General features: G+C 46.7%; 2 protein-coding genes across 6 annotated transcripts; both read left to right on the top strand.

Annotated features, from left to right (window-relative positions):
• The first annotated feature begins 6 nt into the window (after positions 1-6).
• prdm11 (PR domain containing 11) lies at positions 7-9,066 on the top strand. The gene is made up of 7 exons (XM_085415095.1): positions 7-1,065; positions 1,151-1,227; positions 2,590-2,849; positions 2,976-3,043; positions 3,330-3,517; positions 3,957-4,439; positions 6,340-9,066. Exons 2-7 carry the CDS (start codon positions 1,200-1,202, stop codon positions 8,493-8,495), a joined length of 3,183 nt encoding a protein of 1,060 aa, XP_085271221.1. The 5' UTR covers positions 7-1,065; positions 1,151-1,199; the 3' UTR covers positions 8,496-9,066.
• A 2,689-nt stretch (positions 9,067-11,755) lies between these two features.
• cd59b (CD59 molecule (CD59 blood group) b) lies at positions 11,756-23,697 on the top strand. 5 transcript variants are annotated; one of them, XM_085415094.1, is made up of 5 exons: positions 11,761-11,895; positions 17,680-17,866; positions 21,272-21,329; positions 22,699-22,800; positions 23,021-23,697. In XM_085415094.1, exons 3-5 carry the CDS (start codon positions 21,284-21,286, stop codon positions 23,218-23,220), a joined length of 348 nt encoding a protein of 115 aa, XP_085271220.1. In that variant the 5' UTR covers positions 11,761-11,895; positions 17,680-17,866; positions 21,272-21,283; the 3' UTR covers positions 23,221-23,697. The 5 variants fall into 5 exon arrangements, with proteins under 5 accessions (XP_085271216.1, XP_085271220.1, XP_085271218.1 ...); XM_085415092.1 differs by having other exon boundaries at positions 11,765-11,895; positions 17,689-17,866; XM_085415091.1 differs by having other exon boundaries at positions 11,765-11,895; positions 17,662-17,866.
• The last annotated feature ends 1,354 nt before the right edge of the window (positions 23,698-25,051 follow it).

The raw sequence follows: 25,051 nt of genomic DNA, 5'->3' as shown, positions 1-25,051 counted from the left end.
CAAAGTTAAAGGCAACTTTAGTCTGCGGCGTTCACGTGTCCATGGACCTCGCAGCGTACGTTCAGAGTTTCTTTGTCGGAGCTTCGTGAAGCCACGGAGGGGCAGATCCGTCCGAGACCCACACACTGATCCCCGGCATCTGTCCCTGTTCGATGCCGTAGGTCAATACTTGATCACACCCACAGCTGCTTTGTATTTCAGTCAGATAATCCCGTGTTCTTATCACGCAGGTGATTGACTGTTATCTTTCCAGGTAGAGTGTGGCTGTAGCAGGGTTATTATGGGATGCATGAAGCAGCAGCAGGACCCTTCAGAGTGTTTACTGCAGGCTCTGCAGCTTTGCATGATTCACTGTTCAGAATAATCCTTCTTTTTATGTTACACTGGCCCTGCTCCTGTATTCTCTGACAGAACGCTTTCGTCTGATTGGCCAGCTTCTGTAAGCTTCTGTTTGTTTTGTGACAGTATAACCGGGATGTGTAGGTGCATCAGCAGCGCTCAGGCTAAAAAATAAATCAGCCGCTGGGTCGGAGATGTTGGGAAAATTTGCTGAAAATCATTATTGGGTTCCATGTTTGAACAATACCGTTACATAGAGAATATTCCCAGCAGTCCACATATGCAAACGTCTTTCAGGTTAGTCTTGAGAAGTCAAGCACACCCAGTTTTTTCTTTTTTAAAATTTATTCTCAAAAATGCACATTTTCCCCTGAGCTTTACCCCAGTCACCGGGACGATGCCTCAGAGGTCAAGTCTGAGGCACACGCTGTTCGTCCAGCTTAAGTTTCTGCTTTTTTCTCTTATTATTAGAAAACGATTCCAGGAAATGAGCTTTTGTTTTGGTATGAAACGAACATTTGGATCCAGAATGATTCCCGCGCTCGATGACGGAGCGGCGGCGCGTGGGACTCCCGCAGCACTTTGATGACACGTAGCTGGTGTGGAGAAATGTGAACGATACAAAGAAACGCTTAAACCACGTTTCAGTCTGAGAGCTCATACCTGTGACCTTCACCTGTCCCCGATTCTGAAAAACGGAGCTTCAGTTTGTGAAGAGAAACACGAGTACGAATATCTGATAAACTGAACGTGCTGCGGGAGCAACGAGCGCCTCCTGTGACGCTCTAACGACTGTGTTTATTTTCCACAGACGGGTGTGAAGTGGACGACGGACCGGATTTCACCATCATGGTTCCACCATGAGCGAGAACTCGCTGGACCTCTGGTGTAAGCTTCACGTCTGCTCCCTGATTTGTCCCTAGAGCTTGATGTGGCTGATTGAATAATGAATATTTGAATGTTTCCGTGCTCGCGCTCTGAGCCCTAACATGTCATTATCACGCTGACACGTGGAGCTGCTCGTGCGTTTCCTGCACACGTGTATTTGTTCAGTGGTCTGATTCTATCAGAACATGTTAGAAAAGCCTCTGATTGTGCTGCCAGCCACAAACGTTTTACCTCAAACACTCAAAGATGTGGTAAAAACTTTCTGTCCTCTCGTGACGGACGTGAGTGTCAGGATCATTTTGGGCTTTCAATCATTTCTTTGAACAGTTTCTTTGGATTGTACAGCTTTAAAGACTTTAAAGAACAAGTTTCTCTGGTCCAAAGTTCACGTATAGGCTCAAATATATATACAGACCCTATGTAATGTTTGGTCATTTAGCAAGTTGCGATCAGACACCTTCAGCAGTCTTCTGACGTAATCCTGTCTGGATAAAACAGCCCAGAGCGTGATGCTGCCACCGCCATGCGTCACAGCTGCAGTGTTCTCAGGGTTGAAAGCCTCACCTTTGCTCCTCCAATCAGCTCCATCTATGTCTCATCTGACCATCAAACTTTTCTCCAGACGCCGTTTGGCTCGTCCATGTGGGCAGATTTCAGTTGAGCTCGTTGATTTTGGAGCAGGAGCTTCTTTCTTGGTCCATGGAGATGTGAGACTGGCTTCACTGTGGAAGGGACACTGGTGTTCCAGCAGATTCCAGTCCACAGCAGGCTTGATCCTGGGTGTTCCTGAACATCCTAACAGTTTCCTGTCATCTGAGGGCGACAGTCTGGGTCTCTCCCAGACCTCAGTGGAGACAGATCTGAGTCACTTGTGTGATTTTGAACCTTGTTCAGAAACGGCTCAGAGAAACGTGTAAACCAACAGTTCTGCTTTTAGATCTTCACTGAGACGTCTCGATGCGCGCTCAGTCATCCGGGTAAGGAAATCCCAAAAGGCTGATCCTGTTCATCTGGACGTTTTCAGTGGGAGAAACGTTTCATCATCATCAGGCGACTGCAGGTCTCCACCCTTATAAACAGAACATGTGCATAATAGCTGACACCAGCACCACTGACGAACAGCGTGCTGTCAGGTCGGTTTCATGACCTACGTCCAGATGAACAGAATCAACTTTCTGGGACTTCACTGAGTTTGTTGGATTTTCCCTTTGTCTGCACCTGATTTGATGATGTCATTATTTGCACTCTGGTTCAACAACATCTGAATCTCAGGATTGTCTTCTCAAATCTTCCTAAAGTAATAATCTGTTATTAAAGAAGAAGATTTGGAGATAACCTTTATCTGCTGGGTTTGTCCTTCAGTCTGTGAGGAGTGTCAGGACTATTTCCAGAAGGAGTGTCCGTCTCACGGGCTCCCACTGTTCGTCCGGGACACGCACGCAGCCCCGGGGACGGCCAACAGGGCGGCGCTCACGGTCCCATCGGGTTTAGAGGTGTTCAGCGAGGGAGACGAGGTAGATGTTCGCTGCGTGGACGCGATCTACCCGAAGGGGGCGCTGTTTGGGCCGTATGAGGGAGAGCTGGTGTCCAAGGACAGATCCTCAGGATTCTTTTCATGGATCGTAAGCTCGCCACAGACACCAGTGTACAACCAGTTTACAACCAGTATACAACCAGTATACAACCAGTATACAACTACTTTCCTTTTGTTCCGGGACGTCTGAATCTGTTTGCTTTCCCGTTTTCAGATTGTTGATGTGCACAACACTTACCAGTCCATCGATGGCAGCGATGAGACCAAAGCCAACTGGATGAGGTGAACTTTAGTCTGAGGTTAACGTCATCCATCACCGCCGGCGTTTGTTTCAGTTGTACCGACGGGTTCTCTTCTACTGAGCCAACAACCTTTCATACATCTCTTTTTTTCTCTTTAATTTCATTTTAAATTTGGGTGCTTGGCAACACATTCATCACCTCATTAAAACCACAATACCACAGTAAATCTGATTTGCAGGAGTTACTGAGTTACATCTCAGAGGTCAGACTGATCCATGACGGTCTGTCCTGGAGAAACGACCCTCGGCTTTTCTGTCTCTGACCAGGTACGTGCGGACCTCGTTGGAGGAGAGCGACAGGAACCTCACGGCGTTTCAGCACGGTAAAAACATCTACTTCAGAGTCTGCCGGGCGCTGGCGGCCGGAGAGAAGCTGAGGGTCTGGTACAGCGACGATTACATCAGACGACTTCACTGCGTTTCTCAGGAGAGCATCGACCGCAACCTGGACACAGGTGAGGAGGCAGTCGGGTGAAATATTAGAGCAGGTAACAGGAGACGCAGTCACTGAAAATATATCATGAGTTTTAAAATCTCTTCATACAATTTGGAATTTGGATGAAATCTCCCTTTTGTGCATCATCTATATGTCCCCTCTGTAATATTCTGGATATTTGTAATTAGAGACATTTCTTATATTTTGTAAACTTTGTAATATGTTGCATTATTTAATTAGTTCAGTCTGTTACTGTTGTCGTCTTGGAGCGACTGTGACCCACATAGACTCCTCAGTGATTATTCAGATGTCCTGCTCTTGGCTCTCCAGCAGGCGGCGCTGTTTCGCTGTTGCTCTCCTGGGTGCTGGAGTCTTTCTGTGGATCACTTTGTCACCTGTAGAGCACTTTGAACCCACTTTTAGGGGCTTTAAATAGCTCAAAAACGGTTTTCTTTCAGGTCCTGGGAAAGACTTCAAGTCCCCGTGCCTGCAGTCAGCTCTGCAGGGCAAACTGAGCAAACAGCCGAGCGAAGAGTCCGACGGTCAGCCTCTGGCCAAGAGAAAGAAGATTGACCTCATCTTCAAACACGTCCTAGAAGCTTCTTTGGAGGACTCTGGTAAATTCAGGTTCCGGTCTGGCCAAACCAGCGAGTATAAAGTACCAGCCCTGGTTTCGGGGTTTGATTCCTCTGAGAGCGGCTTTGGCGTTCCCAACCTGAAGGTGGAAGAGAAGGAGGAGGAGAACCAGAGCACAGAGAAACCCTCCACCTCCTTCTGCCCCAACTGTGTGAAGCTGAAGAGGAGGATCCTGGAACTGGAGGAGGAGCTGTCCCGTCTCCGAGGAGAACAGGGAGACGCTGCTGCTCCGGCGACGTCCGAACAGACTCAACGCGATCAGGCCCCACCGCACCCCGAGCAAGGCCCCATCGAGGATTTTCAAGGTATGTGAGAGAGCAGGAGGGCAGATGTTCTCTGCAGCGCAGCGGCGTTACCGCTCTGCAGTGTGGCTGTGTTTGACGTGCAGAGTCTAGCAGGCGTGTTTGTTTCGATCACCATCTGAAGCCACATTCACACAAAAAAGACTCTGAAGGTTCGTTTGGCTGTTTGTTTCCACCACAGTCCCACAAAGATTAGTCACATTAGTTAATACCTGCAGACTTTTGCACACATCAGCCACTTTATTAGGAACACCTTGCAAGTAAAATGCAGTCTAATACAGATCAGTACATCCCGCCCACTGACCTCAGTAATGCATTTAAGTGTACCTAATAAAGTGTCTGGTGAGTGTGAATGAGAGAAAACTCAACCGATGAGCGATGTGTGTCGCTGCAGGAGCCCCCCTGAAGTCCGCCCAAGTTCACCACTGAGAGGAGGAAAAGCTCTCTGTCGGGACAGAAAGTTTTCTAGACCGGTCCGCGAGTCGTTTGGTACCGGGCTGCGAGAGTTGATGCTCGGGTGTGAAATTCACGGTTTTCAGGTTTTTATCGTTATTTTCTTTTAATCGTTTTTATTGTTAACTCGCTTTCCCTGGGTCTTTCCCGTGGGTTATGAATAAATCTTTTTTTGGTACTGGTACTGCTTTTATTTTATTGTATTTATCCGCGACACCTTAAAGGCCAGTCCGTGAAAATATTGTCGGGCATAAACCGGTCCGTGGTGCAGAAAGGGTTGGGGACCTTTGTTCTAGACGGTTCTTGGTTCAGTTCAGTGATTTCATGCAGATTGTGATGCCAGACAGTTTATTCAAACGTGCCAGCACTGCTGCTAGCTGCTGCAGTTTGTCAGCACATTGCGTGGTCGTCACCAGCGATGGGCAGTAACGCGTTCCTTGTAACTGCAGAGAGAGTATGAGCGTGCAGCGTTTAACGTGATGGGAAACTCACAGAGAAACTCGCGGATTCTTCCACTGACCGCGGCACACCTGCACCAGGGTAAACCTCCGCCTGCCCCACTCCTGCTTTACAGGTGAAAATAGAGCAACAGGACCGCTGAGTCTGTGACTTTATTTATTTTCTGCTGTGTTTTACTTGCATCTATTTGAAAGACTGAGTGTAAACACAACAAATATTTTATTTTATGTGCTGGAATGTGCAGAAAATAGGTTTAAATGTTAAACTAATTTCTTCCAGTCAGAGAATGTTGCAGATAATTAAATTTTTGCTTGATGCATGAAGTTAAAAGATTAAAACTAATAAAACAGGTTTTAAAAAGAGACTTTTCCATTTGATTACATTTTGTATGATGGATTATGCAGAAAAAGTAGAATTGGGCTGAAAGATCTATCACTTTATCACCTATTCAGGGTGTAAATCGTGTTTTTAAAAAGTAACTAAGTAACTAATTACTTTTGAAAATAAGTAATCAGTAAAGTAACGGGATTACTTTTGTGGGGAAGTAATCAGTAATTAGTTACTGATTACTTTTTTCAAGTAACTTGACCAGCACTGGTCGTCACAGACCGCTAGCTCAGCTGATGGTCGGTGCCGAGGCCGCCGCCTCTGTCTTCTGTCAGAAATGTGAATGAACACACAGCCGAGTGCCGTCCTGAGGAGCTGGCTGTCCTGTGAGCTGTGGAGTGGTTCTACTATGACGATCATGACAGCAAAGATATCTGCCAAACGCGAGGAGTGCTCTAAGCACGTGTGAATCCTGTCTAATGGTTGTGGAGCGCTCACGTTGATGCTCCCCACTGTGTTTACAGCAGAGCAGTTGAGATGAGCTGTGCAGCCCCAGAAATCTGCTCAGCTGCTTGATAAAGTCATTCACTCTGCATGATATTAGACATTTGATGTGACTTTAATGCTGGTTACTCTCAGAAGTTGAATAAGTTTCTCTTTGCAGGGATGGAGCCCTTGACACCCACTCAGGTGGTTCTGGACGAAGACGAGCAGGACGTGGACTCTGCCGATGAGTCCATCGCTGCAGATCTTGTGATATCTCCCGAGGACTCGTCGAAGCTTTCCTCCGCAGGAGGCAGACGGATTCGACGCTTCAAGCAGGAGTGGCTGAAAAAGTTCTGGTTCCTCCGTTACTCGCCAACCCTGAATGAGATGTGGTGCCACGTGTGCCGCCAGTACACCGTCCAGTCATCCCGCACCTCAGCTTTCATTATCGGCTCCAAGCAATTCAAGATCCACACCATCAAGCTGCACAGCCAGAGCAACCTCCACAAGAAGTGTCTGCAGCTGTACAAGCTGCGCATGCATCCGGAAAAGACCGAGGAAATGTGCAAGAACATGATGCTTCTCTTCAACGCAGCGTACCACCTGGCCCTAGAAGGGCGGCCCTTCTCCGACCTCCGTTCATTGGCAGAGCTCCTGAAGAAGTGCGAGCTCAAAGTGGTAGATCAGTATATGAATGAAGGCGACTGTCAGATCCTAATCCACCACATCGCCCGGGCTGTGAAGGAGGATCTCGCAGAGAAGATGCGTCTGTCTCCCTTCCTGAGCGTCATAATGGACGCCCAAAACGATGACCTTTTCTCCGACATGGTGGCGGTCTACGTCCAGTTCGTTACCAACGAGGGCTCCCCAAACACAGAGTTCCTGTCCTTGCAAAGACTGACCGTGGCCAATGTGGATGGGTATCTCCAGGTCATGGATCGTGCCTTTGGTGTCCTAGGCCTCCGGTTTCAGGACTTGCTGGTGGTCGGTTTGGGGGTGGACGGCACCAACATCTCTTCAGGAATGAGAGCAAACCTTTATATAGCTGTCCAAAAAACCTTTCCCTGGATCCTCTGTCTTCCCATCATGATCCATCGACCACATCTGGAAGTTCTGGATGCCATCAGTGGAAAGGAGCTCTCCTGCCTGGAGGACCTGGAAAACAACCTCAAACAGCTTCTCAGTTTTTACCGCTACTCCCCTCGCATGATGGCCGAACTGCGATCCACTGCACCAACACTGTCAGAGGAGACGGAGTTCCTAGGAGACATCAGAGCCATACGCTGGATCATAGGAGAGCCCAACGTCCTTAATGCGCTCATCAAGGATTACCTGGAGGTCGTTGCACACCTTAAGGAGATCAGTAGCCAGACACAGAGGGCTGACGCTGCGGCCATCGCGCTCACCCTCCTCCAGTTCCTCATGGACTATCAGTCAGTGAAGCTCATCTACTTCCTGCTCGACATCATAGCTATCCTGTCACGATTGGCCTTCACCTTTCAGGGAGAGTACCTGCTGGTGTCGCAGGTGGAAGCCAAGATAGAGGAGGCCATTCAGGAGATAGGCCAGTTGGTGGACTGCCCCGGAGAATATCTGCAGGAGTTTGAGGAAAATTTCAGAGAAAGTTTTAACGGAGTTGCCTTGAAGAACCTGCGCGTTGCAGAGTCCAAGTTTCAGTCCATCAGAGAAAAGATCTGCAACAGGAGCCAAAGCATCCTGTCTCAGAGGTTGGACCTGCAGAGCTGCTCATTTGCCAAAGCCTGCAAGGTGCTGGACCTGTCCACCTGGCCCAGCAACCACGAGGACCTGCAAGCCTACGGGGACGAGGAAATCAAGATTATATTCAACCACCTGGAATCGATTCCCACCGCAGCCCAGGAGGTCTCCCAGACGGAGGCCAGAGGCAGCCTGGTGGTGGAGTGGAAGGATCTGAAAGCAGACTACTACAGTATGAACGGTTTTAAAGAGGTGATCGGCCACATCTGCAGGTACAAGCAACGCTTCCCGCTGCTGAACCGCATCGTGCAGGTCGTCAGGGTCCTGCCCAGCTCCACGGCCTGCTGCGATAAGGGCCGAGGGTCTCTGCAGAAAATGTGCAAGAACAACCGCTCCCGGCTGACCCTGGAACAGATGAACGATCTGCTGACTGTGGCTGTTAATGGACCGCCCATCGCAAACTTTGACGGGAAGCGAGCATTGGACAGCTGGTTCGAGGAAAAGTCCGGCAGCAGCTACTCGCTCTCGGCTGAGGTGTTGAACAGGATGTCGGCGGCTGATCAGAAATGCGTGCTGCACAGCGTTGACGTCAACGCAGAATTCTACCCTGATGTGTAACATGCAGATCCTGTGCTGCTGAAAGATGTGGTGTGCAGCCAAACAAGGGTAGACGCTGAATTCAGAAAAGCCGTGACGTCACAATTACTGCCACCAAATTCAGCTGGAAGAACAAAAGCAGCCAATCGGTGTGAAGAGGCAGAAAATCAAACATCCCAAAAATTCCACTAAAAACTCAAGAAAACCCAAACGAGCCATGTGAGCGCGTCTTGACCTTCAGTGGCCTTTGGCCCGTTCAGTCATCAGGTTCTGGGAACACTTTCTGCACGGCCACCAAAATGTTTGTTGTGAAATTTTAGCTTCATATATCAAAAATGTTTCAACATATAGGATTTTAAAAATGGCTCTGTAGACTTACTTCCAGCAGCTTTTATCTTTTTTTGCAGTTTGAAATCTGAGGCCATGTTTGAATATGAGTATCTCCAAAACTGTTAAATGTTAAACATACAAGTAGTGGGACTCTCCAACATTTGCTCTCAGAGGTGAAACGTCTGGAAACCTGGAAGCCAGTCGCTTTTCTTTGCGAGCTCCTTAGACGACCGTGACCTGGTGAGAACCTTCACAGACATAATGATATAAAACTTTTCATATGAGAAATAAACTTAGCAAAGCAATTAAGACTTGTGAAAAGGGGATTTCTAGCTCATTTCCCATGATTGGCAGTCGGATACAAGACAAACATGACCTCATAGTGGGTGAAAATAAATATTTAACATATTAAGCTAAAGTTTCACAGCAATCCTTTTACATGTCCAAACTTTTGATCGTGAGACCTTTGGACAAATCGAAGGTGGTCGAGCCGAGAGCCCACGGCGACTGAGATAGACTGAAGAAGCGTTTCTCCACAGAGCTTCAGCCTGCAGTCTGCTCGTTCTGCTCGTGAACGTGCGAAAGCTCATCATCAGCTGCATTTAAAGGAGCTACAGAAACACACGTTATGAAGATGAAGGCCTCTGCAGACCAGAGAAAATGTCACATGACCTTTTAACATCCACCAGCTCAACTGGAAATCTTACTAAGACGAACTCCGAGTCAGACTCTCTGTAAAAGGCCTGATCTGACTGCTATGGTATTCTGGTCTCTGTGTGAATGGGTTGCAACCTAATCTCGACCCAAGTGAACAAAAATGACCGCAAAGTGCTTCAAAACGTCCCAAATCGATGCAAAACGACGTCCAAAAGGCTCCGAGAGACCCACGACCTCCACGGAGACACAGACTCACCACCAAGAAACAAACGTCCACAGGGAGGCGGCGAAACAAGAAGCACAAAAACAAGCGACGGAAGACGAGCTGAGCGTGTGCCGTTGTGTTGCTTTCACGTGTCCGTGCTCGGCTGGGAGCCTCCCGCTCCGAGCTGCGCTTGTTCCATGTGATAATGAAGCGCTTGTTGCCACGATAACAGACAGTTTCACATCGGGAACAATCGTTGCTCTCTGCTTTAGCTCATCTGCCAGCAGCTTATTCAGTGTTGTGCCTGACAGGAATGAAAAGCTGGAGTGTGAGGATGTATAAAGGCTTTATATTTCTATTAGAAATGCCCTGCTGCACACGGTCTATACTGTGGTGACTGTACATACTGTAAATGCTGCCGAGCCTGTTTTTAAAGGACAGTGTTTTTCTCTTGAATTGGATGATTGTGCTAAAATGATCGAATGCGAAGAAAAAGGTGCTATCCTGCGACGCCACGCTGTACTTTTGCCATATTTGTTCAGTCTTTAGTGCAGCCAATGATCTATTTTATGTTCCTGATGCCATTTTCCACTGATGTTCTGCAGGAGCAGTTCAGCTTCGGCCAAAGCTTCAGAGGCGTTGTAACAGCTGCATGATCGACTGCTGCTTTCAGCTCCTTCCTAAGCCTGTGTTTTATAATAATTATAAAGGTTTTTTTGCTCATGTTTAATGCAGAAATAAATATGCCATGATGGGAATGATCAGCCTGACTTTATTTTTTATATTTGTCTGAATTTAAATTCATATTTTTGAGAAATTTGTCATTTTTAAAAATTATTTTGCTTCATAAATATGAGCAGCTGATCTTCAGTCCTCCATAGTTTGAGTAGTTTTTCTCAGACTGTAGTTAAAAGATGGATGCAGCTGTTAGTTCTACAGAGAAGCCAACAGGGGGCGACTCTTGTGGTCTGATTGTATAGAATTATATTTGATATATATTTTCATGAATATTGTTCATATTTTCATACAATATTATTTACACCATTTAAAAAATGTTTTTTGTAAATTTTTCAGAAAACATTTAATTACATATTCTGATAATTCATGAATTTGAGATTTAAGCAGATGACCCCGCCCCTCTCTGGTTCTGCCAGAGGTTTCTTCCTGTTTTTCCTTCACACTGTCGTCAAAACGCTGGCTCATTATTATTGTAGGGTCTTTACCTGAGAATATAAAATGCTTGTGATTTGGTGCAATACAAATAAAATTGAATGAATTAATATTTTTGGTCATATAATTGGTCAATAACAGTCAGCTTTATCTTTTAGTAATTAAAATAAATAAATCTTTGGACATGTTTTTCTGATCTGTGTAAGAATGTTATTTGAATATTTGAGGGGAAATTTATTACTATTCATTAAATGTTTATTTTCACCAGTAAAATTTTAAAAATAATTTTTTTTATTTAATTCTTTTTTCTGTGTTTTTCTAATATTTTCTAAATTACAAAGCGAGTTAGTAAATTACTTTATTGCAAATTATTATTTAATGCTCTCAGTTGCAGTTGCAATCTGAGTTAACTACTCATCTACGGAGCCCCGCAAGGGACAGTGGAGGAAAAAAGATGAAGATGAGTCATCTTCATCTTTTTTCCTCCACCGTCCCTTGCGGGGCTCCGTACTCATCTTATACTTCATAATAACATTTAATTAGCAGACGTTGGGTCTTATTGATCCTGGGATGTTACTTTTCCACATGGACGATGTTATACATTATTCGGTGTATTAGATGCTTCTTTTTAATACTCAGCTTCCAGCTTTTAAAACAATGTTCCTAATACTGTAGGTGATTATTATTGTTTGGATGAACTGATCAGATGATGGCGTTAGCTGAAGTTTTCCGTAATTAGTTTAAAATAAATATTTATAAACTAGTAAAAAGAGCAAATGAAGCAAAGACGACGCATCTTCTTTATTTGTTTGTTTAAAGCCACAAAAATAAGAAAAACCTTTTTCAGTGTTGTAATTACCCGGAACTGCATTTCCCATAATGCCGCGGGGCTGTGAACCGTTAGGAGGACTGACTGCACAATGATGTCATTTTACTCGCTGACGACCGTTGTACTGCGGACAGATCTGCGTCGCGAGCGCTCTGCTAATTATCGTGTGCGCACTCAGACAACTGCCACTACGTCACTGCAAGCTGCTGAAACGTCATCGGGATCTACAGGTGAGCATTTTACGTGAACTCAGTGTGTGAGTCTCCGTGTTTACATATCTTTGTGGGGACCAAACATTGGAAGTTTATGGGGACCAACAGTTCCGTCCCCACGAGCCGTCTTTCACACTCAAACTGCAGTGTCAGGGTCAGAGTTCAAGCTGAGGGCCAGGCACTGGTTTTGGATGGTTGGGCAATCAGCTAGGGAAGGGTCATTAAAAAAGATGTCGTCACTAAGATATGAAAATGTGTGTGTGTGCGTGGGTGCGTGCGTGTGTGTGTTTTCCGGTTTGTCGGTGAGCCACAGCTCACCTCTGCTTCCTGCACTCAGCTGCGGCAGTTGAGTTGGTGCTCGTCGGTTTGCGCTGCAGGAAGTTTGCCAACATTAAAAACGAGATGAGGACATCACAGCTCCAGGAGCTGATTGCAAAATCAGGACATTACATGTGAGCGTGCTTTAAACGTGCAGTTTATCGCATGTCCCCGAACCCTCCTGACCTTTGAGCCTCAGCTCTCGGGTCACAGACGAGCTGCACGCAGCTGTGTGTTTAAACTCGCTGAGCTCACTGGTGTCAAGCCAGCCTCCACTTTGTTTTACCTTCCCTGTGTATTCAAAGTATTATGGCAAAAGACGTGGAAACCTGATTTCAAAATAAGATAAGATAAAACTTTATTAATCCCTCGGGTGGGTGTAATGTTCTTATTCCTCTATGAATAAAACATCAAGAATTGCTCCTGGTGCTAGCTTCAGCTAGCTGTTTATTATTCTTTCTACAACGATCACTTCTTCTTCTATTCTGTATATCTTATTGATTCCAGAGCGCCCCCTGTGGGTAGCTTCAACAATAGCAACTATCATTACAGTGGGTTCCTCTGGGAAATTCGGTTTCCAAAAAAGCACAGCACCGACAGAAGTTACAGAATATTATATATATATATATATATATATATATATATATATGGAGACTTTAACCATGCCACACTGGACTCTACTCTGGCTGCTTTTCACCAGTTTGTGAATTGTCCCACAAGGAGCAACAGGACAATTGACCTACTGTATGCTAATGTGAGAGATGCATACAGAGCCACCCCCCTCCCCCCACTAGGGAAGTCAGACCACAACCTGGTTTACCTACAGCCACAGTACACACCCCTCGTCCAAAGGCAGCCTGTCACAACGCGCTCCATCAGGAGATGGACCCCAGAAAAGGAGGATGCTCTGAGGGACTGTTATGACACCACAGACTGGGATGTGCTCCTGAGCCCACATGGTGAGGACATAGAGGGGGCGACACACTGTCTTACAGACTACCTCAACTTTTGTGTGGACACGGTCGCCCCTGCTAAGACGGTACGGTGTTATCCTAATAACAAACCGTGGGTAACACAGGAAGTCAAAGCTGTCCTCAACATGAAGAAGAAGGCTTTCAGGAGCAAAGTGAAGGAGGAGATGAAGGCAGCACAGCGGGAGGTGAAACGCTGCCTGAGGGAAGCAAAGGAGACCTACAGGAGGAAGGTGGAGCAGAAGTTGGAGAGGAACAATATGAGGGAGGTCTGGAATGGTGTGAAAACCATCACAGGCCACAACACCAAGAAAAGCACAGTGGGGGGGGACTGTGGAGAAGACAAACGAACTCAACAACTTCTTCAACAGGTTTGACCAGCCCACAACCCCCCCACCCTCACCTTCACTACAGAGTCCAATCCCCACTCTCCTACCTCCCTCGCTTCCCCCCCTTCCTGACACCATGACACCCCCCTCCTCCAATCCCTCTCTCAGCAGCAAGACATCTCCCCCCCTCCCCTCCTCCCAAACACCTCCCAGTGTCACAGTGGATCAGGTCAGGAGGCAACTGAGGAAGCTTCGCCCCAGAAAGGCAGCAGGCCCAGACAAGGTGTGTCCTAGGATGCTAAAGGCGTGTGCTGCTGAACTTGGGGAGCCGCTACAACGAGTCTTCAACCTCAGTCTGCGACTGGGGAGAGTGCCCGCCCTATGGAAGACATCCTGCATCGTCCCGGTCCCCAAAAAGAACCGGCCCAATGAGCTGAATGACTTCCGACCGGTGGCACTGACGTCACATCTTATGAAGACTAGAGCGGCTCTTCCTCAACCTCCTCCGACCACAGGTACAACATGCCCAGGACCCACTACAGTTTGCATACAAGGCGGGTGTTGGAGTGGAGGATGCCATCCTGTACCTCCTACACAGAGCCCACTCACACCTGGATGGGGGAAAAGGCACGGTCAGGATCCTGTTTCTTGACTTTTCCAGTGCCTTTAATACCATCCGGCCCTGTATGCTTCAGGAAAAACTGAACAGGATGGAGGTGGACCCCTGCCTGGTGGCTTGGATCTCCGACTACCTCACCGACAGACCACAGTACGTCAGGCTGAAGGACATCACGTCTGACACTGTGGTCAGCAGCACAGGAGCACCACAGGGAACTGTGCTGTCCCCTCTTCTCTTCACCCTGTACACCTCTGACTTCTGCTACAACTCTGAATTATGCCACATTCAGAAGTTTGCAGACGACACAGCCATCATGGGGTGTATCTGGGATGATCAGGAAGAGGAGTACAGAAGTCTGGTGAGGAACTTTGTCGCATGGAGTCACACAAACCACCTGCAACTCAACACCTCAAAGACTAAGGAACTGGTTGTGGACTTCGGGAGGTCCAGAGAAGGTCCACTGCCGGTTCAGATAGAGGGGGAGGAGGTGGAGGTGGTCAACAAGTACAAGTACCTCGGGCTGTGGGTGGACAATAAACTGGACTGGTCATGCAACACAGAGCACCTGTATAAAAAAGCCCAAAGCCGACTGTACTTCCTCAGGAGGCTGAGGTCTTTTAACATCTGCAGGAAGCTCCTGAGGATGTTTTACCAGTCGGTGGTTGCTGGAGTACTTTTCTATGCTGTGGTGTGCTGGGGGAGCAGCACAGCAAAGAGGGACTCATCCAGGCTGGAGAAACTGATCAGGAGGGCTAGCTCTGTGGTCGGCATGAAGCTGGACACTCTGGTGACAGTGGCAGAGAAAAGGACATTAAAGAAACTGATGGACATTATGGACAATGCTGGGCATCCTCTGCACACGGCCATTAACAACCAGAAGAGTCTGTTCAGTGACAGGTTGCTTCTCCCAAAGACAAGAACTAACAGACTTAAAAACTCCTTTGTCCCACACGCCATCAGACTGTTTAACTCCTCTCTGGAGGGGAGAGGGAGGGGAAACAGGAGGACAAAGGAGGGGGGAACAACTAAGCTGTAGTGCCTCTTCACTGTGCAATACTTTTGTAAATAGTCAACGGTGCAATAGACTCCATACTTGAAATGTGCAATTCACTTGTATTTTTATTTATTTATATTTATTTATTTATTGTTAATGGCCGTGTGCAGAGGATGCCCAGCATTGTCCATAATGTCCAGCAGTTTCTTTAGTGTCCTTCTCTCTCACCAGAGTGTCCAGCTTCATGCCGACCACAGAGCTAGCCCTCCTGATCAGTTTCTCCAGCCTGGATGAGTCCTTCTTTGCTGTGCTGCTCCCCCAGCACACCACAGCATAGAAAAGTACTCCAGCAACCACCGACTGGTAAAACATCCTCAGGAGCTTCCTGCAGATGTTAAAAGACCTCAGCCTCCTGAGGAAGTACAGTCGGCTTTGGGCTTTTTTATACAGGTGCTCTGTGTTGCATGACCAGTCCAGTTTATTGTCCACCCACAGCCCGAGGTACTTGTACTTGTTGACCACCTCCACCTCCTCCCCCTCTATCTGAACCGGCAGTGGACCTTCTCTGGACCTCCCGAAGTCCACAACCAGTTCCTTAGTCTTTGAGGTGTTGAGTTGCAGGTGGTTTGTGTGACTCCATGCGACAAAGTTCCTCACCAGACTTCTGTACTCCTCTTCCTGATCATCCCAGATACACCCCATGATGGCTGTGTCGTCTGCAAACTTCTGAATGTGGCATAATTCAGAGTTGTAGCAGAAGTCAGAGGTGTACAGGGTGAAGAGAAGAGGGGACAGCACAGTTCCCTGTGGTGCTCCTGTGCTGCTGACCACTGTGTCAGACGTGATGTCCTTCAGCCTGACGTACTGTGGTCTGTCGGTGAGGTAGTCGGAGATCCAAGCCACCAGGCAGGGGTCCACCTCCATCCTGTTCAGTTTTTCCTGAAGCAGACGGGACTGGATGGTATTAAAGGCACTCCTGAAGCATGACTTCTAAATAAAAGCCAACTTCCAGTAAATTAAGAGCACATTCACAAATATCAGTTAGTCTTGTTTGAACACTCTAATGCTGGATACAAATGACATACCCTACTATTCTAGTAGCAACATGTCAATATTAAAGCCATCTCCTTTTGGATTTCAAAGTAAAAGCCCTCTGAATGTTTATTTTTGAACTACTCTTTCAATTAATTCAGAATGGAAAATTCACGTTTCCACAGACTAGTCGCAGTCTATATTGACATTATACAACCCCATAGTGATACCATGTCAATCCGGTTGTTCAGTGATGACGCGACGAATCCTACTTCCGGGTCTAAAGTAGTCTGCGTTTAATATGGCTTTTGTGTTGTTAACATGTTTAATGTTTTGTATTTTCTTCTATTTGATCTCAAAAAGCTCCTAAAACAGTCAGTGATCCCTGTTGACCTCCCTCGGCTTTTATTACCGCTAATCATTTATTTAAGCTCAGTTTTTAAAACCTTAGGATGTAACTACAGCCCAGCCCATGCAGCAGTATATGAATGACTAACCTCGTATTGTGGATGGATTATCTCAGTTGTTCTCCTGGCTGAAGTTTGGTCCTTTTACAGCATCCTGCCATGCGATTACATTTGTTCCTGACCACCGAGAACACTCACGTTAACTTTTATCCAGTGGAAAAAAAGTTAGCTTGTTTATATTATGCTAACATAGCTGTGTTAGCTAGCGGTCACGTAGCACATCATTATATACCAGCTAGCCCAACTTCAGTAACCCTACAAACGTCACTGCTGTTTAGTTTTCTGTCTTCATTTATGCTGGAAGTGATAACAGAGCTGTACGTTTGAATTTGTTTCCAAAACCCGCAGTCAGGACATGCTATATTGTATTTAGATAGAAGCTAGCGAGCTAACTCCCTGCTAACTTCTAACTCCGTTAAATGTCATAAATTCCGTTTTCATGGATGCCTGGATGTTAAACTCAATTGTTACACCTGGTAGAGCAGAACGCTGATCATTTTATTAAAGATGAAAGACTTTAGACAGTTTTTCAACTCTCAGTAATGCCACAGTGATCGTTTGATATATGGACCTGCAGCGGAGTTTAGGCCCAGACACGGCTAGTGACGTCAGACTGAACAACCGGATATCAATCGTTCTTATTTTGCCTTTCAAAATAAGAGCCCTTTCAAATTGCCCACACGGGAAATAATCTTTCAATGAATTCTGATTTCTCTAAAAAGACAAATTCTTGTTTACACTGCATAATTTCCATCTGGGTCAAGAGTAAGCAAACCCACAGTGATACCATATCAATATCAAATCAGTCTGATTTTGCCTTTCAAAATAAAAGCCTTTTCAAATTGCCCATTTAAGACCTAACTGTCATGGTCCTGAGTCTGCCGACTCAGTGTTTTGTTTCTTTATGCTTTTGTTTATTCTGATTATGTACTCCGTTATGATTTGCCATTTGTTAGGTTTCCCTGGTCCCACTTCTGTCTGCTTGTGAATCTGTCTGTTTAGTTCTGTGTCTTGTCTGGTTCTCTGTGTCTGAGCTTCCTGTTTTATTCTGAAGGTCCTCGTCTCATGTGAGTGTGTTCAGGTTCCGTTTCCTCCGTCCCGTCAGCGCTGACTTCTTCCAGCTGTGTTGCCCTCCTGTCTCTCATCCCCTGATCACTGCTGTGTGTATTTAAGCCCTGTGTGTTCTCCTGCCTGTTGCCGGTTCGTCTGTGTTTCACGGTGTCCTGTTCCTCGTCTGCGGCTCTCCGGTATCATCTCAGGTTTGTTATTTAGTTTATCCAGTTTAGGTTTCTTTAGTTCCCTCTCATCCCTCGCTGCCTGTTTGCCACTACACCACCCTGTAAATAAACATCACTCGAATCATCATTCATCACCTGCATTTTGGGGCCTCCTTTCCTCCAACACCACACGGCTCGCCTCGGCAGCTTTGACACTAACTTTCAGTGATTTCAGAATGCTCTAAAAATGAAAATTGGTGTTTCCACAGGGTAATTCCACTTTAGATCAACAGTATCCAACCCCACAGTGACACCATGTCAATATCAAGTTAGTCTGATGTTGCTTTCCAAAATAAAAGCCTTTTCAATTTGCCCATATATGACTTACTCTTTTAATGATTTCAAAATGCTCTTAAATTGAAATTTGCTGTTTCCACAGGATGAATCCATGTTAGATCAACAGTATCCAACCCGACAGTAAAACCATGTAAATTTCAAGTTGCTCTGATTTTGCCTTTCAAATTAATGGCCCGTCGAATTTGCCCATATGTGATATAGTCTTTCAATTATTTCAGAATGTTTTAAAAATAAATTGCTGTTTCCACGGGATAATTTCACTCTAGATCAACAGTGTACACTATCACGGGGATATCAAGTCAATTTCAAGTCGCCTTGATTTTGCCTTTCAAAGTAATGGCCCGTTGAAATTGCCCATGTATGACCCACTCTTTCACTGACTTCAGAATCCCATTAAAAGCAAAGTTAAGCATCTTTGTTCTCTGTGAAAGAAAAAAACTACAGAGACTTCCATCTTTAATATACAGCACCCAGCAGGAGGTGAAGGGTCAGAGCACTGAGTTTCTGTCCTGGATTTTTTGGAGTATTTCTCCGTCTCCTGGAAACAGAGAAAGCAGCTTTCCTGCCGAGCTGTCCGGCCGCTCCCGGGCGGGCAGGAAGCGACCGGACGCTGCCAGCGCTTCCACGTCAGAGGAGCCAGAGCCGCTGCTGTCAGCCAGTCAGAGAGCGACTGGACGCCGGCTCACTGTGACGTCTTTGTCAGCGAATGAAGCGCGCTTTGTCTGCAGCTGCTGACATCACCTGCAGTCAGACACCAGAGGGGAGCTAAATGTAGACTGTACTTAAACGATGGACGCCTGACACCACTGCAGGTATTTATTACACAGATTCTGACGCAGAGTCCTGGGAGCGCCGCTTTTCTTCAGCTGCAGCTCAATGCATGACTCCAACCTCTGCTGGAAACAGCGGCGCGGACGCTATCGTGTAAGGCAGCTCGGGAGGGTTGGGGGTCGTGGCACACGGCGCGGCACCGCTCTTAGAGGGGCGACTGTGCGACGTCCAGCTGCCGCCTGAAGCTGCACACACGCCTTTGTCCAAACACTCGTTTTGACTGAAGCCACTCGAAGCTGCCAGCCGAGGATTGGTGTGAGGAGGACTAAAGATGGACACCCACACCATAATGGAGCCTCTGTGTGTCCCCAGGCCCAGCCAACAGGACGCTCTCTGTTCTGTGAAGTAACGATTGAGCACATAAACTGATCACACTCCTGTGACCTCTGACCCCTTTAAGGCTGTCAAACAGGTCAGAAACCGGACTTTCTGTCTAAGGTAACCTGTGTAAAAGTGGCAGCCATGTTTCTTTTACGTCTATTGTGACGTCAGAACGGCGCACAGGAACTTTGGGTCCTTTCACTTATTTCCTGCTTTTCTGCAGTGAAACGGACGCAGACCTGGATGCTGGACGCTGCAGCCCGGCCACGTCTTTAGAAACAAAACCAGATCACATGATCCTTCACCGCTTTTCTTCTTCTTTTTAGATTATTTCATCTCAGTCAAAAATCTACTTATTCATTTACCATTTCTTCCTGTGGAGAGCCTCTTCTGGCTTCACATCCCATCGCTTCCTTTCTTGCAGGTTTCTCTCTCTCCTCATCATCACTGCTTTCACAGAGAGGAAGGGGGCGGGGCTGAGTGCAGGCAGCACACGCTGCTGGTTCCCAACGACTCTGATTTACAAACGCACACCTTCTATACATTTAATTCATTATTATATTGAATAAACTCATTTTTCTGTTTGCACGTCGACATCAGTAAACGAGGCGCGGTGTGCAGTTCGTCCCCATGTTAACCCGATTCTTTTGTCCCCGTGACAGAACAGAGGAAACCGACTCTTAGTGTTAAAACATTTATATTTCTTTGTCTTCAATCGTCTTCCGGAGAGACCCCTGCACAGCTCAAACGCCAGCTCCAACATTTTTAGCTCCACGTGTCTTATATGATGTTATTTCTGTACTTCAGACGTCACAGTTTCAAACGTTGCTTATATTGTGTCTTATCTGTTAATACACCTGTGCACTAAGACTTCCTGTTCTTCCGTCTGCTGAGCACCTTGTGAGTCAACAGTGGCCTTGCTCTACAAGCCGTCATTATTAAAGTACATAAAACAATCTGATAGGAAAATAAGGATACTGAGGATATTGATTTCATGACAGGCCTCAGTCTTATTGGTGGACGTCTCCCGCTGAGTCCAAACCGTCGTTAAAGAGCGTCAAACACGGATTGGCTCCCTCACATGTGCTTCCTGAGCTCGATCTCTCTCCGCTTGTAGCTCGTTCTTTGCTTCCACACTTTTTAAAAGCTGTCCTGCGTCGGGGTGCTCGCAGGGTTGAAAAGTGGCCTTGTGTTAAAGGTTGGGATGCGGTGACTCGGTCGGCGCGAGCCTCTGGTGCCTCCGAGGCGTCTGCAGCTACAAACAGACTCGCATGCCAAACCAACACCGCTTCCTCCCACGGCCCGGCGGGGAGGACGGGCTGTAGACGGAGTGACTGCGGCTCACACGGGGATCCATTTGAATCATCGTCTCACTTCCTGCTTGCTGACTGGACACGCGAAGGTCGTGTAATTTGAAGCCGTCCTCTCCTGCAGCATCCTGACTCTGTACAGAGGGAGCACTGCGACCTGACATCATCAGGGTGAAGCTTTCAGGTCACACTCGTTACCTTTGACCTTTGTGCTTTCTACTTTTGCTTTCAGTGTGACTCAGTTCAGGCACGATAGGTGCTTCACAGGGTTCAGGGGAAGATGATGAGCCGTCCGGGTGTGGCACGTCCACCGAGCGCAGAGCTTCAGCAGAGGAGGACGTTTCAGACACATCTGTGGATGAAATAAAAGCAGAAGGAGCGCCTGTGGTGCTCTCAGATGTTTGCAGGTTATAACACAGGAGTAATTTAGATTTCACTGGGGGGACGGCGTACACACATCCATGATGAGACTCAGAGGGAGGCGGAGGCTGGAGGCTGTCGGAGGGGGGGAGGCAGACAGCGAGTCTTTGTGGTCCGCTGGACAAAGAGTGTTTCTCAGTTTGGGTTGGCGGAGGAACAGATCGGACTCGGGCGCCGCTTTGACTTCAGCTCTGCTTCTCGTTTGCAGGGAGAAGACGACATGAAGCTGCTGCTGCTGCTGCTCTGCTTCGGGACGCTTCGCGTGGGTGAGTCCGAGTTCCTCCTCGCCGTAAACCAGCCAGAAGGATTCATAGCGGTTAGAAAGAGTGTGAAGCCACGATGGCTGTAAGACACCTGCTGATCCATTCAGAGGCTGACGGTCACCTCCCAGATCACTTCCTGCTGTAAACGATTAAAGTAAAAACTCTGGGGCTGAATTCTGCTTTTCCATGTTTCAAATATTTTTTCTTTAACTAGATTTAATCGTTTTTACCAGAGGAGAAAAAGTCAGTACTGGACCTGAGTATGAATGAAGTGAATCTGCCGGTGTTGATCCTGCTCTCATGTGGAGGATAATTCCAAATGTTCTGCTGAGAATATCAGTGATTCAAGAAAGCTTTGTTGTCATTCTCATGTTTACATGAGGTGAGACGAAGCTACGTACCCACGGTCCCGGTTTCCCATTAAAGCAACAGAAATAATGAAATAATACAAACAAGTGAAGTGCAACAACCTGGGAAACTGTGGAGCAGGTATACAAGTGTAGACTGGATATATGTGATATATATATGAGTACAGCTTCAGCGTTTTCTTTAAATAATAAAGGGGGACACGTAAAGGTGTCAGAAACACTGCTGTGTTCGATCATTATGGACAAAGCTCTGATAGGCCGACAGCGTGAGCTGGGATCACGTCAGCCTGCGACCGTGTCGCTCACAGGACGAGCGCTGCCTCAATAAATGGTTTTATTTATAAGTCAGAAACGCTGTGCGCCCGGCTGCAGGGTCGGTAGTGTTTCAGTGTTGTGTATCTGTGTATGCAGATCACATCTGTCCTGCACGTCATCAGGGCGTCGAGGCTGCTTTTGGTTTTAAATTGTTTTATTTGTTCAGTTTTGTGAGTCTGGAATGAGTAAAGGTCGATTTTAAGGACATTTCGGCTCTGAGAGCTCAGACTCGTGGATTCAGGTACTAGGTGGCGGTGCTCTGCCCGTCGTGGTGCTACCACACCTCCACATAAGCAGGTCAGTAGATCGCTTCGCCATCGCTGTCAGAGGTGGCACAGACTCCACAACACTATAAACTCTTAACCATAAAAACACACTGACTCGACCTTTCTCTCACACTTGTGTCCAAACACACTTCTAGGCGCCGCCCCCTGCTGGACATTAGAAGTAATGCAGGCTTCACTTGTCAGCCCTAGAAGCTTTGTCCATCTTTATATACAGTCTGTGGGATTTTCTCTTTGGAAGATGTTTTAGGGGATTTCAGTCAAATGATGATTTGTGTATTTATTCAATATATTTCATATATAATTAATGAATTGGTGAATAAATAGGTAGTAAGAACATGAAAACCTGACGTGTTGTTTCCAAAACGATAAATCTTGCTCCTCCTTCTCCTCGTTCTCCTTCAGGTTCTGGGCTTCGCTGCTATAAGTGCCAGGATTACACCGGACGCTGCCAGGACGTCCAGGAGTGCACGTATGAGGACTCGTGCATCTCTCTGAGTGAGAGAGGTCAGTTTAACCCAGAGTTGACCACTTCCTGTTAGCTTCGTGGTTCAGAGACTGGCCAGATTAGCTCAGAGCTATGACTCCTGTGTTATTAGTGCTGAGTCGGCTCATTTTACTTTGATGCTAAATCTTAAAAATGAAGGACGCACTTTTCTTTTTCAGCTCCACTCAGAATTTTCTCTGTCAGCCAATCAGATATCTGTGCGTGTGTTTGGTTTTCCAGGTGGGAAGACCATCCGTCAGTGCATCAGGTACACGGACTGCGATAACTCCCGCCTCAGCCAGATGTTCCCGGCCATCTCCGCCTTCACGTACCGATGCTGCAGCAGCAACCTGTGCAACTCCGGCACCGCTTGCACCGCGGTCACGCCCCTGGTGGCTCTGCTGGGGTCTCTGCTGAGTGTCTGGTGGTGCTGGATGTGAAGCAGCATGTCAGTGTTTCAGCCACAGATTGTATAAAGTCGATGGATGTCTGAACAGCTAAAGTCCTTCAACCTGCTCTTTCTAATGACCAGCAGGGGGCGCCTCCTCTGGTCCGGAGAAAATGAGCGTCCTGCTCAGCCGATCTCAGCTCAGTAAACTCGCTAATGGTCTCTGTCGCAGGTTCAGGTCTAAAACTTTCTAAAATAAAACACGAACTTGGTCCTGTTAGAGTCGCAGAGGAGCAGGAGGAGTTTCTGTGACTGAACCGTCACAAACAGGCCCTCACTAACCAGCAGGTGACGTCACTCCAGCGACATCCATCTTTTATATACAGCCTATGATTTCATCTTTCAAAGCTAACACGAACTAAAGCAAATGTAAAAAAATAAAAACAGCTTTTTCACCTTGTCAGCTGATTTCTCACTTCTTATTCTGCAAATTGAACAATAAATACGAGAGAAAAAAATATTTAAAAAACTGTGTTGCTTCTTTTTTTTAAAGAACAAACAAAAACACATAGATTCATCCGCCAGTTACATAGTCCCTCTGTGGAGGGAGATTATTCTCATGATCCACAAGCATAAACTCTGATTTATAGATGAGCTCCGTGATGTGTTGAATGTGCGCTGCACTGGTGATGACTTCAAACACTCTTAATAACAGCATTCAAACTGCAATAACTTTTGATAACGATGACCAGCTGTTTATTAGTCATCGAGCTTATATAAACAGTATGTCACAAAGGTGAGTACACGCCACACATTTTTGTAGATATTTTGTTTTATCTTTTCATGGGACAACACTGAAGATATACGGAGCCAGTCTATAGGGGTTCAGGCCCATGCAGAACAGCAGTGGGGACAGAGCATCTCCTTGGTAGATCTCACATTTGATGCTGACTTATGCTATGGGCTTGAAGTTGGCCTCTAGTGTTGTCCGCCACATCCCCATTGAGTTCCTGATGAAGGCTCTTGGGTCCTGCTGGTTTGTATAGTTCCAGGCTGTCCAGGATCCAGGTGTGGGGCATTGAGTCATAGGCCTTCTTGTAATCCAGGCAGTGCACAGGTTGGTCAGCCTAGTCTTGCAGTCTTGGGTGAGTGCTCTCTCTACCAGTAGTTGATGATTCGCTCCACTGGTATTCCTGCCAATTCCTTTCTGTGCCCCACTTGTGTATTAAGCCATTATTATCAGGAAGTCCTAAAAACTCTCTGAAAAGCCTTCAGCTGATCCAAAATGCTGCAGCAAGAGTCCTGACAGGGACTAGAAAGAGAGAGCAGATTTCTCCTGTTTTGGCTTCCTGTTAAATCCAGAATTCAAAATCCTGCTCCTCACACACAAGGTCTTAAATAATCAGGCCCCATCTTATCTTAATGACCTTGTAGTACCATATCACCCTATTAGAGCACTTCGCTCTCGCTCTGCAGGCCTACTTGTTGTTCCTAGAGTATTTAAAAGTAGAATGGGAGGCAGAGCCTTCAGTTTTCAGGCCCCTCTTCTGTGGAACCAGCTTCCAGTTTGGATTCAGGAGACAGACACTATCTCTACTTTCAAGATTAGGCTTCAAACTTTCCTTTTTGCTAAAGCATATAGTTAGGGCTGGACCAGGTGACCCTGAATCCTCCCTTAGTTATGCTGCAATAGACGTAGGCTGCCGGGGATTCCCATGATGCACTGAGTTTTTCCTTTCCAGTCACCTTTCTCACTCACTATGTATTAACAGACCTCTCTGCATTGAATCATATCTGTTATTAACCTCTGTCTCTCTTCCACAGCATGTCTTTATCCTGTCTTCCTTCTCTCACCCCAACCAATCACAGCAGATGGCCCCGCC

This window comes from Rhamphochromis longiceps, linkage group LG7 (genome assembly GCF_057381845.1).
Source record: "Rhamphochromis longiceps isolate RC_006_pf linkage group LG7, R_longiceps_female_GT1.1, whole genome shotgun sequence".
In the NCBI taxonomy this organism is placed as follows: domain Eukaryota; kingdom Metazoa; phylum Chordata; class Actinopteri; order Cichliformes; family Cichlidae; genus Rhamphochromis; species Rhamphochromis longiceps.
Note: the sequence above shows the minus strand (reverse complement) of the source record. Positions and strands in the feature narration are given on the sequence as shown.

Coding starts and splice junctions, on each gene's coding strand:
- cd59b (XM_085415090.1), top strand. CDS start 21,284: ATGAAGCTGCTGCTGCTGCTGCTCTGCTTCGGGACGCTTCGCGTGG. Junction 21,330..22,698: donor CTTCGGGACGCTTCGCGTGG/GTGAGTCCGAGT, acceptor GTTCTCCTTCAG/GTTCTGGGCTTCGCTGCTAT. Junction 22,801..23,020: donor CATCTCTCTGAGTGAGAGAG/GTCAGTTTAACC, acceptor TTGGTTTTCCAG/GTGGGAAGACCATCCGTCAG.
- prdm11 (XM_085415095.1), top strand. CDS start 1,200: ATGAGCGAGAACTCGCTGGACCTCTGGT. Junction 3,044..3,329: donor ACCAAAGCCAACTGGATGAG/GTGAACTTTAGT, acceptor GTCTCTGACCAG/GTACGTGCGGACCTCGTTGG. Junction 4,440..6,339: donor CCCCATCGAGGATTTTCAAG/GTATGTGAGAGA, acceptor TTCTCTTTGCAG/GGATGGAGCCCTTGACACCC.